The sequence below is a fragment of the Anas platyrhynchos genome, chromosome Z, assembly GCF_047663525.1.
Source record: "Anas platyrhynchos isolate ZD024472 breed Pekin duck chromosome Z, IASCAAS_PekinDuck_T2T, whole genome shotgun sequence".
NCBI lineage: Eukaryota > Metazoa > Chordata > Aves > Anseriformes > Anatidae > Anas > Anas platyrhynchos.
Window position 1 is genome coordinate 593,135 of NC_092621.1, and position 13,297 is coordinate 606,431.

Here is a 13,297-nt window from a genome sequence, read left to right on the forward strand (position 1 = left end):
AGGCTGGGATTTTGGTCTTTGAAGTATACATCGTAAAATACCAAAAAAGAAAAGCGATCACAATGTGCAGTGACACCCATTGCAGACTGCAGCTCTCAGACTCCCTTCACATCAGCTTTCCTGCACGGGCTAGCGGCTCAGCCTCTTGTGCAAGTTTTAGGAATCCAAAACAAAACCTTTGTCACTCATAGGGTACAGACGAGCAAGAACACGCAGCACCCAGTCATTGAGTCACTTCATGGTTGGCTGCGAGGCAGGGAACATGCTCACACGGGTAACTTGTGCCGAATTACATCGAATAATCCCTTACTAGAATGAAATGCAGCAAGATGAACGCAGCTACAAGCGGTTCAGAACTGAATAGGCCAGCCTTAAAAAAAAATAAATAATCAGACTGCATGGCAGTAACACAGCAGATTAAAGGCAAATTTACACGGTCAGCAGGATGAGAGAACAATACAGGTTTTTGCTAAATCAATTCAAACAATCGTAGAGGCATTTCCTTTTTTAATAGGGATGTTAATCAATCAAAATGCAAAGACTTGAAATCAGGACCAAAAGCCTTAAAAATATGAGCCAGTTCCAACACATATTCTGGACATACTCTAAAGAAAAAGTGAATTTCTTCCACATGCAGTCAAAAGATATGGGAAGAGCTCCATAAAACATGAACAAATATTAACTACAAATTTTGCTTTTAAATTCTGAGGATTTTGAGGCTGCTCATTAACAGTTAAGAAAGACTCATGGCTTTGACAGCCCCCAAGAGGGGCTCTCCAGGATCTCACATTAAGAGCAATGAATGCAGAGGGTGACAAATGGCTTCCTAGGTAATTAACACCTGGTTAGTAACTGCTTACCTGTGACCTGCTCAAACCTGGTCTCATCTTTCAAACCACAACAGAAACTAGTAAAACAAAATCAAAACTTTACAGCACCGCTCCACGTGCCATCTGGTACTACTGCAGGACGCAGACACACCCCAGAAAACAGGGAAACAGGGCTCAAATGTGGAGCCCCGCGGGACAAGGAGTTGCTGGGTGGTACTCGCTGCACCCACTTCTCCCCTTCTCCACATTCAGGAGAGGCAGAGCCAACACCCTGGTGGCTGCAGCCCAGCCTTATGCTGAATTAGGCATCAATGAAGTCACGTCCTCAAAGCGGGGGAGAAAAATGTCTGAGTTTCTTCAGCATGCTAATGAGATCACAGGACAAGAAGGTATCTCCGAGCTAAAAGAAGGAACAGGGCAGCACTATCAGGATAACGCCCTTTGTGAAAGGTTTGGTTACTCAATATAAGGCTGTCTCCTAATCTGTGGAATAAACCAAATGAGGCTCACAACAGGCTTCCAAAATACGGTGAATTCTAAAAAGGGGAAAAAATGTACTCTGAGGAACTGGGGGCCTGCTACACTACTTCACCAGCTCTGGAGACTTCAGTTACCAAATAGTTTGGACTAGATATCTCTGTCAAAACTCTGTTCAAAGCAGGGGCAACACTGACCAGCTGTCCTGGGACTTTGTCCTGTTGGGTCTAGAAGAGCTCTAGGGATGCTCCAACCTCTCTGCTCCAGTGCTGAACTGCACCACAAACGGAGGAACAGATGCACAGAGACATAAGTGGCAGGTAAAATACAGAACATTTCTTTGGCAAGGTGAAAAAAATGCTGCACGAAGCGTGTGCTGCAGCTCTTACTCATCGGTGAGGCTACAATGACACAGCACGGAAAGCCGACTTTGAGCTAGCAGCAGGTTACAGGCAGGACCAGAAGGAAGCTCGTTAATGAGAGAAGCACCTGCGGTATTCTCAGCCTGCTAATGCCATAATAATGTCCGGGTTTGTTTCATACCAAGCCTCTTACCTACCATTACTGTTAGAAGAGGATTAGTGTCACAACTGTGGGAAAAAGCCTGTACAAAGCCTAGCAAAGGAAGTGACAGTGCATCAGATGGAAGTCCTCCTGCTGCATGAGACCAGGAGGTTCGGGTAGGGAAGGATTACTAATGGAGAACACGGGAAACAAGAGGCATGCTGCTTTCTGGGGTTATCTCATAAGCCTATGCTCAGGGACTGCAGGTGAATCACCACTACGGATCCCAGCAGGACACAGGTGTGTCACTGTGCTGTTCAGACCAACCTACCCTGCAAGGTAAAAGGAAACCACAAAGCTCCTTCACACGAGAAACAGAAACAAGAAGTGCCTCCTCGGGCCAAAGCTGCCGGAACAGGGATTATTCACCCATCCTTTTCTGGCTGAACTTCCACGTGAACTTTCAGCATCGCATCTGGTATTTCCTACTTGACTTCGAGAAGCCAACTTTTTTTATAGAGAAGCTGGAAAGACGAGGCACCCATCCTTTCCATTCAAGCAGCAATGAGATATTACTAATTGCTCCTTTAATATAAAATAATAATAATTCACATCTCAAGAGCAACTATTATTGTCATAGTTGGTCAGCCTCTCCTAACAATAAGGAAAACGCTACCGTTCATTAAAGTTGATGGGAGCAAAGAATTTTCCACCGGTTTAGGTAAGTAACTGTACCTCCACAATCCTGAGGCTGTTTATGCCTGGTTTAAATATATTCATAGTCATTAAAAATAGTAAAAGTCTCCTACTCAGAAGTGCAATGCATTGCACTGTGACACTTCTTAAAAGCATAAAGACTTCATTTCTGGTATTCAGTGGAACGAAAAGCAATCGGAAAACCACCCCAGAAGGTCTAGATACTTAGCACTGAGTATTTCTAAGTTAACCAAATGCTGCTGTATAGCATTCAAGCAACTTTGGGCAGAGAAGTAACACCGTCCAACAGATCTGAAGCTGCCTTCCATTTTCTAGCAACCCCGGAGCACCATTACCTACACGCACCAAAACCAAATCATGCCTGAGGACACATGAATGTGAGCAGGGAAGCAGCTGCTTTTCAGCTTCCCTCCCTGTTCTCCTGAGTCAGCTGTCTCAGGCAAATGCAGGGAAGTTTGCTGTCTCCCCAAGTGTCTACCTACTGATCTACCTATGTGATCGCTTGAGCACTAAGTCCAGGTTTAAAAAAAAAAAAAAAAAGGAAGGAAAAAGGCACATACCCAAAGTCAGGGAGGGGGAGGAGTGTCCTGTAGTATTGAGACTTTAAACAACTGCACCTTTACCACCACTATAAAATGAAGTTGCGTACACACCACTCACGCATTTCATACAGTCTGCAGCTATCACCCAGTTCACTAAAGCAACACGTGTCCAAACCAAGTATTTTTGAGTTCTTTTGGTCTGATAGTTACAGCCAACGGCTGCGCTACCATTTTATAACACATAAAACATTAACTCACTATGAAGAGCAGAGGTTAAGCAAAGTATGCTGCTGCTTGCTGCTTCCAAAGCCGCAGTCCTATGGCTTTGTTAATCAGGCGAACCCACCCCAGGCAGCAAGCAGGCGCGTGGTTTTGTCCGCACATCACGCGTCCCTCCCATCACCACAAACATCGTTAACAGGCAATCTCAAGAAGCCCTTATTTTCTCCTAATTTGCTAAGTGGAGAAAAACTTTGCCCAGTGGCTTGTCCATTAACACTTCCAGAAGGCAGCAGATGAGACGTCTTTAAACAAACCTACTGCAGGCTTCACAGCCATGATTCCAGCCAAAGCCTGGATTCATGAGGCCCAGAGAGCCAGCTCAGTACCTCACAGCCACCAAACTGCAGATGTTTTGCTACCTCTTCACACACACCCTCCTCCCCCACCTACCTCTCTCATCATCTCTGGCAGCCGCCACAGGTCACCAGCCCAGCAGGGAGATGGGCAGCTGACTGCAAATTAGCAGTTTGTATTGGAGCATGGAAGGGCCTGAGGCAAAAACAAGAAAGCAGGGCCTCCCTCTCTCAGCAGTGGAAATCCAGTAGGTTCATATCAGCTGCTCCATACAGCATTGCTTAACACCAGAAGAGACAGAAGCAGATCAGAGCCTCTTACAGGAGCAGCCAATTCAGCTTCATTTCCAGGTACCCGGGTTTGTCCATCGCGGATGCCCTCAGCCTGGTCTCTTCCTTCCCATCACAAAACCTGACACTTCCCTTCCATGCTAAACCCCGTGGACACTATCTTCTTCCACTTGGCACCCAGCACGTTGGGATCACCTGGTCACCTCCCTGCCACCAAGCAGGGAGCCTCCTGGCTTCCAGGGACTTGAGGCTCAAGGACCTTTCAGACACAGGATCTGCCTCTCTGGGGTCAAAACCAAGAAAGTGAAGCCACCCATTTATAGAGGGAAGTCAGCTTTATTCATCTTTATGCAGACTTTTTTTTTAATCGGTCAATAAATTTTGGGGAAAAAGATGGCAATTGTTCAAATAGACAGAAAGTTTGAGTGAAATGTCTCTACTTCTGCTTAACAGAAGAAATAATGCCAGATTTCACATCGACACACCAAAACCGAGGAAGAAATACAGCCTGGCTAGCGTTCAGCAGAAAAGAATAGGGAGAATGGGAAGAAGTGTCCCCATTCTGATTTCTTAATGATGAGAAAGTTAAACATTTTTACTCCAAAAGCTGACAACAGAGGAACCAAATAGACAGACAGCGGAGAACTGCAAGCAGAGCACAGAAATAAATCCTTTGGCTCTCCTTCCCTGAATGTACCCCAGAAATCTTGCTCCTTGCTGTTAGTTTATCTTCCAGGTCACCTCATCGCTGGAAGGTAAAATGCTGCTTCTCCCTCTGCGAAGCTTCACCACCACCACAGTCCTTCCCCCAGAAGGGCAGGGGAACAGAACAGAGCAGTGCTATTGAAATTGTGATGGCCGCCTGACATGCATGTGGGCATCAAAACCTCCGAAGCAGCGCTCCCAGGATCTCAGGCCTGGTGTCCCTGGGCAGAGGCCAGACCCCGAGCTGTTCCCAGCTAAGGCAGTTACCGCAGACACATGCAGTATAACTGTCTGCACAAAGATGCTTAGAAAGAGTATGACTTTGAACTATTTTCAATTAAACCCAAACACATTAAAGCACAAATTATATTACCGTACTTCCAGCCTCAAGCCAGGATTATTCAAAACTGGAAACCACCAAAGAAGAGATGACAGCGTGGTTGTGCACCATTCTGCACAGTTCTGGTATTCTGCAGTGGATAAACAGCATTAGAAAAAGAAAACCTATCCCGAGTTGGCACGACACCAATACAACAACCCTAAGCCAAGCAGTTAGGCACAAAAATAAGGTACTATAGCGTAATAGCTAAGCACAACTCATTCACGGAGCCATTCCTGCCAGCATTCTCAGAACTGTAGATATTTCTTCTGATTATGCAAGGTTGCTAATTCCTGGAAATCAGGATTCTGACAAATACCTACATCCTGCCAGCACACAGGAATTGAAGTTAAAGGAAAGGAGGGAGGAAAAAAAATGCAATTACAAATATACAGTTTGTTGGCCAGTCAAGACATCATCTAGAAGACACAGAGAGATTTTTAAAATACATTTAAAGAGTCAAGTTTCTGGACTGTTTTTTAAACTATTTTAGCTGCAGTTGGATTTAAGGCCTGTGCAATTTAACCACATCTCTTATTTTATAATGAATTACTAGAAAATCCCTGATCTTTTGTGCAAAAACAAACTTTCATAAGGTTTTCTTCCTTCTTTTTGGGAGGGGACAGGAAAAGACAGGGGAGCGGGAGACGAGAGCGCTCCAGCATTTGGAGCTCAGCAGTTATTTCTAAGAACCCCATGCTGGAAAAAGTTGGCATGACAGCGGGTTAAGCACTTCTGAAAGCTGCAGATCTAAACCCAGCTGAAGGTGTAACCCCGTGCAGACTTTAATAATGAAATGGCAGCAGCTCCAATGCTGAACGGAGCCGAGCACACCAGCAGTAGAACTGCATTCCTTTCTCCTGGGGCGCAGGAGGAGTCATTCAGCCTGCCATTCACACGCTTACCCAGCTTAACTGAAAGTCAGTGTGCACAAGATTACACTTAATTTCTTTTAAAAAGGGATGGAGCTGCCTAGTAGCATTTCTTTTTCTGCTACAGAAATCCCCTCTTATTCAACACAATGAAAATGAACATTTTAAGGGGAAGTAGCAAAGAATGTAAAAGATGAAGGCATTCAGGAAAATTAGTGAGATTTTCTCTGTTCACTGACACCAGCATTTACAAAACTGAATAAATCAAGACACTGCTGCACTGATATTGCATCTGGCTTTTTATTGACCTAAGCTGTTAGGAGTAATCCAGCCCTCACTGTTACTAAAAGGCCTAGAGATTTCCAGCTTCCAGAAAAGCCCCAGTTCGTATGCCACAGAGTTTAATTAAGCAAGAGGTCTTGGCCCCATATAATCTCCTAGGACTAAAAAAGGCTGTCGGTTCAGGCTGACTCAGCCAAATCATACTGAACCCTGCTAGTTAGCCACCAAAGAGGCTGCACCTACCGTAGCTCTTGCAGCGCCAGCGCACAGCTGCTTCACACAGCCCCCATGGCAGACACCTCACTCTGCTTCACGCAGCATTACCCACAAGTGCGAATGAATAACGATAATAGCACCAAGTCCCACAGTCGCTGACAAGGCCTCTGGGATCACACAGCACCTGTGGAGGTGGCCTGCCTGGCATAACAAGCTGCGTTTGGCTTCGGAAGGGTATTATGCCCATTGAACTCCCATCATCTGAAGATGCAGCCGCAACCCAGAGGCTGCAGCAGTGCACTCTTACAGCCTGTAACATCCTAAAATATTCAGTTTCGTCCCTCCTGACAGCTAAGTTCACTTGGCACTCACATTACGCCTGGTTGTATTTTCAAAACAGAAAGGAATCCCATTAGATATTCACCAGACACAGCTCCCAGCAAAGCCGTGCCTGTAGGACTGAGCGGGCTGCTGCAGCAGGCAGGCCTCCCGCTGCCCAGCGAGCCCCAACAGCTGCGGGCTCCCAGCCCCTCTTTGCTCCCCAGCAAAATGGCAGCAAGCTGTCCATGAGCCCATGGCAGCGCTGGGTTTACATTCAGCACTACACAGTGCCCTCCAACGGCCGGCCCCACCGCTGGGAAGGAAAACAAGGGCAGCCAGGAGCTCCTCGGCCCTCCCTGCCAACAGGGCTTGCCGGCAGGGTGAGGTGCGGTGGGGTGTGATGGGTGCAGTACGGTGTGATGGGGCTCAGTGTAGTGGGGTGGCCTGACCGCATGTGCTAACATTGCTCCGCACCCCCAGACCCTGGTGTGATCACAAACCACCTGGAACATCTGTACATCAATCTTGCGTTATTAAAGCCAGGAATGTACTTAGCTTCAGTAATAATGGCCAAAATATGCTAAAAAGTCCCTAAAAGCAAGCTTAAAATGCAAGCTTTTATAAAATCCCAAATCTATTGACCTACCACGGAGAACCACAACCTATTAATTTTGTTGTTATGCTGCTGCGAGTACACATGCAAGGCCTTTCAATTATGAAATGCTACCTCATCTGGACTTTTTAATCATCATTTAAAGTTTTACATGCTATCTCTGGGAAGCCAATGCACTTAGAATCTATAAAACCAATTCAGGAGTTTTTTCCATTTACAAAGTCAATAAAAAAAAGTTCCTGTTCTGAATCGCTTATTGCTTAGATGCTGCGCCTCTGCTGCGACCAAAAGAGGTCCTTCCTCACGCTGATGAAAAAGTTATGCTTTTATATAACCAGAATATTCAGAGCAGAAACAACAGGCCTCTATTTTTAAGAAGTCTGTGTTCCCAGACAGAACAGTTCAGTTGGAAGGGAGCTGCACGGATCACCCAGTCCGGCTGCCTGAGCACTTGAGGGCTACCCAAACGCTACAGCGTGTTAACGGGGGCACCGTCCAAATGCCTCGAACACTGACAGCCTTGGGGCACCAAGCACCTTGCTGGGAAGCCAGTGCCAGTGTCTGAACCCCCTATGGTAAGGAAATTTCCCTAATGCCCGGCCCAAACCTCCCCCAGCAGTTTGGTGCCATTCCCATGGTTGGCACCTGCCTCTGTGCTTCCCTCCTTGGGGTCACCTCGGGGTCCCGCTTCTCCAGCCCAGGGGACTTCTGCCTCTCCTCAGGTGTGCCCTCCAGCCCTGCTGCCAGCCTTGTTGCCCTCCTCTGGGTGCTTTCCAGGTCCTTAACAGCCCTTTTGTACTGTGGAGCCCAGACGCGCACAGAAAACCCACAGCAGTGTTAACTACAAGCGTGCCTCGGGAGCTCCCTCTGATCCCGCTCTGGGCCCGAGCTGAGGGAGCTGGAAGATGCTGCACGGGGCAGGGGCAGCCCTGGTGCTGCTCACTCACCTCCTAGGTTCACTCTGGGGTTCAGCAGCCCCGGACAATGCCCCGCTGCCACCCACACACCACTTCCCCCAGGCCTCAGCAACGTGTGCTGCCATCCCACAGAACCACAGCCATCAGACCAAACCAAACCGCGCTGCTGCTCCTGCTGCTGCCCCCAGGACTGGGCGCTGCCCCGCCAAGCAACACAGCCTGAAGCCACACTCCTGCCCCTCCAGGGGCCTGCTGCTGACAGCCCAAGCTCGAAAAAGCTCCAGCTGCACAACCACAGAGCTGAAGCAGGGTGAGCAGCGGGAGCATCCTCAGCCAGTTGTAGCACACACCAGGAAACATTACCTTAAGTCTAATTACAACCTTCTAGGATGCCGACGCTTCCCCCCAGCAACTCACCATCACGCTCATTTCAAAACTGTGTGGCTTGCTTAGAGCACACCATGGAGAAATGCACCACTGAACCCCGCTATGTCATTGAGTCAAGTGGGGAAGAACATTGAGCCTTCTTTCTTGGTAATAAATCAAGTTAATTGGTAACCAGCACAGTAACCCCCTCCTTCTGAAGCCTTCGTAGCCCCATTGCAGGGGCAGGGCTGCAAACACATGGGTGAGTGTCGCTAACAGGGCACTCAAGTATGGGGGGAAAGCCAATCCCCAAGGGAGATCTCTGCAGAGCAACAAACCCAGCAGGAACACAAAGACCAGACAAAACCCAGCTTCCCGCGTGCCTCATTCTGGAGCAGTGCGCACCAGGAGGCTGCTTCTCCACTGTGCTGCAGCCATGCTCGCTGCTCACCTCGTGGCCCAAACTGTACTTCACCATGGCATCATTTTGGCCCACCTTAGTTTTATCTTTTACCCTGATATTAGATAGTACAGGCAAACCTAGACTTTAAAGAAACTCATCTCGTGTGGAGGCAGCACTTCCTTCACAGCTGAAAGCTGTGTTTATGCGAATGTGCTACAACAATGCCTCATTGGTTTTAGTCTCAACAGAGGGCCAAGGAGGCTCCTGAGATCCTGAAAATCTTCAGGCTTCATTCCTCAGTGTGCCCAATACAACACAGGAGAACAAGGATGAGAAGAGAGCAGCATTGCCTATAACCAGACCTACTTATTGTAAGGCATATGCAACCACCTCACGCATCGGGATAATTTTCACACAAGCAAGCTCCTCTTCCACAACTTCTAACGCATGACAAAACAAATTATCTATACAGGAAGTTTTTAATTTCAGTTTATTCAACCAAAAGTCATAGAAGTTAAACTGAACTCGAAAGCAGAGCAATGTTGGAATTGGAGAGAGCAGAGTCGCACATGGACTCTTTGCCTTAGTTTGAAATAGACACGGGCAGGAAGAGGGCAGATAAACACATACTTAACAAGTGCAACAGTTGCAATGCAGAAATACTGTTTTTTTCAAGGGTCTCTTTCTAAGGACACAATGTTTCTTCACCTAAACATGGTACAAGAAGCTGGGAATTTTTCCTTTTCCCACTGTGAGCAGCGGGAAGGGAACACTTGGACAAGCCTCAGGTTACCTTGGGCCACGTTCTGTTCAGTGACTCCAGAAATTTCCCTAAGGGACGCATTATCTCCTTTCTCCTTTACAGATAAAAGACTACAAAGTGAATTAAGTTCATGGGATTAATCTTGTGTTCAATGTTTTGGGAGCTCCCTTAGTTGAAGCTGGGGAGAACGGCTGCAATGCCCTGTGCTGCTGCGCGCCCTGCTCCCCACAGCCCAGCTCCCACCTGGCTCTGCAGCCCTGCCATTGCCCACACCAGGAGCACTCGGCTAGCGGCAGCCTCACACGCCGGGCGTGTGCGATGCACGCACAGCTCAGGTTAAAGGCGGCAGTGCCCTACGCAGAAACAAAAATATTTTCGGCTCCTAAGCAGCACAACTTTCAAACATGCTGGTGTTTAAAGACTGGGTGAGGGCACCTAAGCTTCCAGCGGATCACGTGAATGCTGCTTCACAGAGCCACAGAGGCTGAGGTTGGCAGCAGGACCTCTGGGGGGCATCTTGCCCAAACGGCCGGCCCAGCAGCCCCCCGAGCAGGGTGCCCAGCCCCACGGCCCGGCGGCTGCTGGAGACCTCCCCGAGGAGCCCCCAGCCCCTCTCTGGGCAGCCTGGGCCAGGGCCGTGGCACCCACAGAATGAAAAATTTGGAGAAGCAAATCTGATTTACAGGGAATTTTAACCACTGAGATAATCTAAAATTGTGTACAATTCACATTTCCAGGGATGCAGCTTTAGGAAGACACCATTTAAAGAAAAGTGGAGTCTGTCAGGAGACAAATGCAACGGTCAGCTTGTCATTTGTAATTCAGTAAGTCCCTAAACCTCTGAGTGTCTAAACACCTAGCAATAAAGAAAAATTAATAGCCTCTGTGTCTCTACACATGATCTGGCCTCCAAGACTAGCAAAGAGACTTTACTTGTCAAAACCAAACAGACACGACTCCAAGCCAACATTATGGGAAGCTGTGGTCCCCTGAAGCCAACACACAACGGAACTGAGAGCATTCCTGACTTTCTCAACCACTCCAGGTTTAATTTACGAAGCTTATGGCTGGTCCCCAAGGAGACTCTCCTCCCTCGGTGCTTTCCTTTCCCCTCGTGCTTACCCAAGCCCTGACAATGCTTTAGCCAGGTGGGGTATTCAAGCCACTGCCTATCAGGCTGCACAGCGCTGCCTCTGTTCTCCGTGCATTTCCTCACCCTGTCCCTTTTTCCCTTTCTTCCACCTATTTCCATTTGCAGTCTCTTCTCGTATTTTCAGATTACCGCTGCTCTATTCTGTCCAGCATGGTCACGATTCTACAGCAGCACGGAAAACTTACAGTCAGCCCACTGCCCCTAGGAGACAGGTGACCTCTGTGGTCACCGCTACCTTCGTGATGTGGGACCACCGAGGGACATGGCAGGGAGCCCAGAGGCTGCCTCATGTAAGCCGCTGTTTTCCAGACGAGGGCCTGACGCCTCCCCCCACCTGGACGGCCGTACCGCAGCACTACGCGGCAGCCCAGGCCCCGACCCCAGGGACACAGGGTGCTCAGCAGTGGCTCCCACCCACCCCCTTCAGATCCCATCCGCCTGGGTGGTGGGGGCTGCAGAGGCTGCACACCTCCACGCAGCGCCCTTCTCCCCCGGTGCATCTCTCCTTAGCATTCTGCAGAAGCACTAGCACATGCCGGGGAAGGAGGCAGGGACAAAAGGTATCAGCGAGCACACACACAACAAAAGCAGCCGCCAGACTCAAGTGCTCTGTTCGCAGCCACCTATTTGGAACGCAGCAGCTTTGCCCACGGGTTTCCATTTTCCTGATGGATAAAACCTGTGAATACACCCCGAAGCATAAATGCATACAACCCCTACAAATTGCCTGGGGATTCCGCATCAGCGCAGCCAGCCCAGCTTGGCTCTCCGAAGCCCCCCAGCAGGCCGGCAGCACGCCGCAGAGCACACCAAGCACACCGCGGCGGGTCCCTGTTATCTGGGGGATCGGTGACACCGATCCGGGGGCTCTGGGAAACGGGGGCCAAGAGGGGGAGGAGAGCAGACAGAATGAGCTGCTCTGGGGATTCCTGGAGCCACGGCCGCGCTGAAGCAGACTTGTTCTTGCACGAAGGCTTACAAAAACAAACTGGGGAGGAAAGAGATTGTCCTCCAGTTCCGTGCTCGCTGTCTCAAGCACCAGAGCCTCTTGTGATGCCTCCTCTCCTCCCAACCTTCACACACACACACGTTTAAATCAGGTTGCCCTCACAGCTTTATAAACCAACAACGGCCGCGCTAACCAGCCCCCTCCCTGCACGAAACACCCACTCGAGGCAAGGAGCCTTCCTTCCCATCGGGATGAAGCGCCACAACCACCCAGGCTCGGAGCAGCTCGGAAGGACTAGGAAACGAAACAGCCCGGCAGCTCCTGCACGCCCCGGGTCCCCCGCAGCACAAAGGCCGGGCGGGCAGCCCCCCGTGCTGGGTGGCACCGTGACAGCTCCCGGTGTCGCCTCCTGGAGAGGCACGAGCTGGCCGCGGGATGCCCGGCGGGCACCAGGGCTCCCGGCACGGCAGCAGCGGGGCTCCCGGCTCGGGCCCGCACCACTGCCGAGCACGGAGCCCCCGGCCCCGGCCCCGGCCCCGGCCCTTTGTTCCCCACGCACCTGCCGGGGGGCGCCGCCCGGGGGTGCTGCCGGCGGCGGGGCCGGGCCGAGCCGAGCTGTGCGGTGCCGTACCGAGCTGTACCGAGCTGTACCGAGCTGTGCGGTGCCGTACCGAGCTGTACCGAGCCGTGCCGTGCTGTACCGAGCTGATCCGTGCCGTGCCGCCCTCCCGGCCGCTCCCGGGGCGCCCTCCCGGACCGACCCTCGACCTTCGCCCGGGGCCCGCGCGGCCGGGCCGTGCCCGCAGGTGGGGCTGGGGGCGGCCCCCCCCGGGGGACAGCGGCACCCCCCGGCCCCGGCCCTGCTCGTCCCCGTCCCCGCGGCCGTGCCGGACCCACCTCCTCCTCGGACAGCCCGTACACCGGCTCCACCGCCGCGGTCGCCATGGAGCCGCCGCGGGGGGAGCGCCCCGCTCGGCCGCAGCTCCGCGCACTCCGTGCCCCGGGGCTCCGCCGGCCCGGCCCAGGTGAGGAGGAGCCGGAGCCGGAGCCGCCGCCTTCCTCCTCCTCCTCCTCCTCCTCCTCCTCCTCCTCCTGCTCCTGCCCCCGCTGCTGCTGCTCGCCCGCGGGCGGCGGAAGGCGGCAGCGGAGCCGAGCGCCGGCGGGAAGGGGCCGGGGGCGGTGCCGGGAGACGCCGCTCGGGGGAGGCGCTGGGGCCGCCCGCACCGCGCCGCCACCGCCCGGGCTGGGGCTGGGGCCGCAGGGACCCCCCCCCCGCTCCGCCCCGCGCCGGGCAGCCCCGGCGGCGGCCCAGTGGGGCGGGGACACGGCCGCGCGGGCCCAATGGCGGCGGCGGGGGGGGGGCGGCGGGGCCGGGCCGGGCCGGGGCCGATTCGCGGCGGGGCGGGGCCGGGGGGGCGGGGG

General features: G+C 51.8%; 1 protein-coding gene across 3 annotated transcripts in view; it reads right to left on the bottom strand.

Annotated features, from left to right (window-relative positions):
• Nucleotides 1-12,907, bottom strand: part of NEDD4L (NEDD4 like E3 ubiquitin protein ligase) — a 140,227-nt gene extending 127,320 nt beyond the window's left edge. For all 3 annotated transcript variants that reach the window (XM_027446452.3, XM_027446450.3, XM_027446449.3), the window contains exon 1: nucleotides 12,773-12,907. In XM_027446452.3, the coding sequence (XP_027302253.1) occupies nucleotides 12,773-12,820 (48 nt within the window). In that variant the 5' untranslated portion in view covers nucleotides 12,821-12,907. The remainder of the gene's footprint in view (nucleotides 1-12,772) is intronic.
• Between the last annotated feature and the right edge of the window lie 390 nt (nucleotides 12,908-13,297).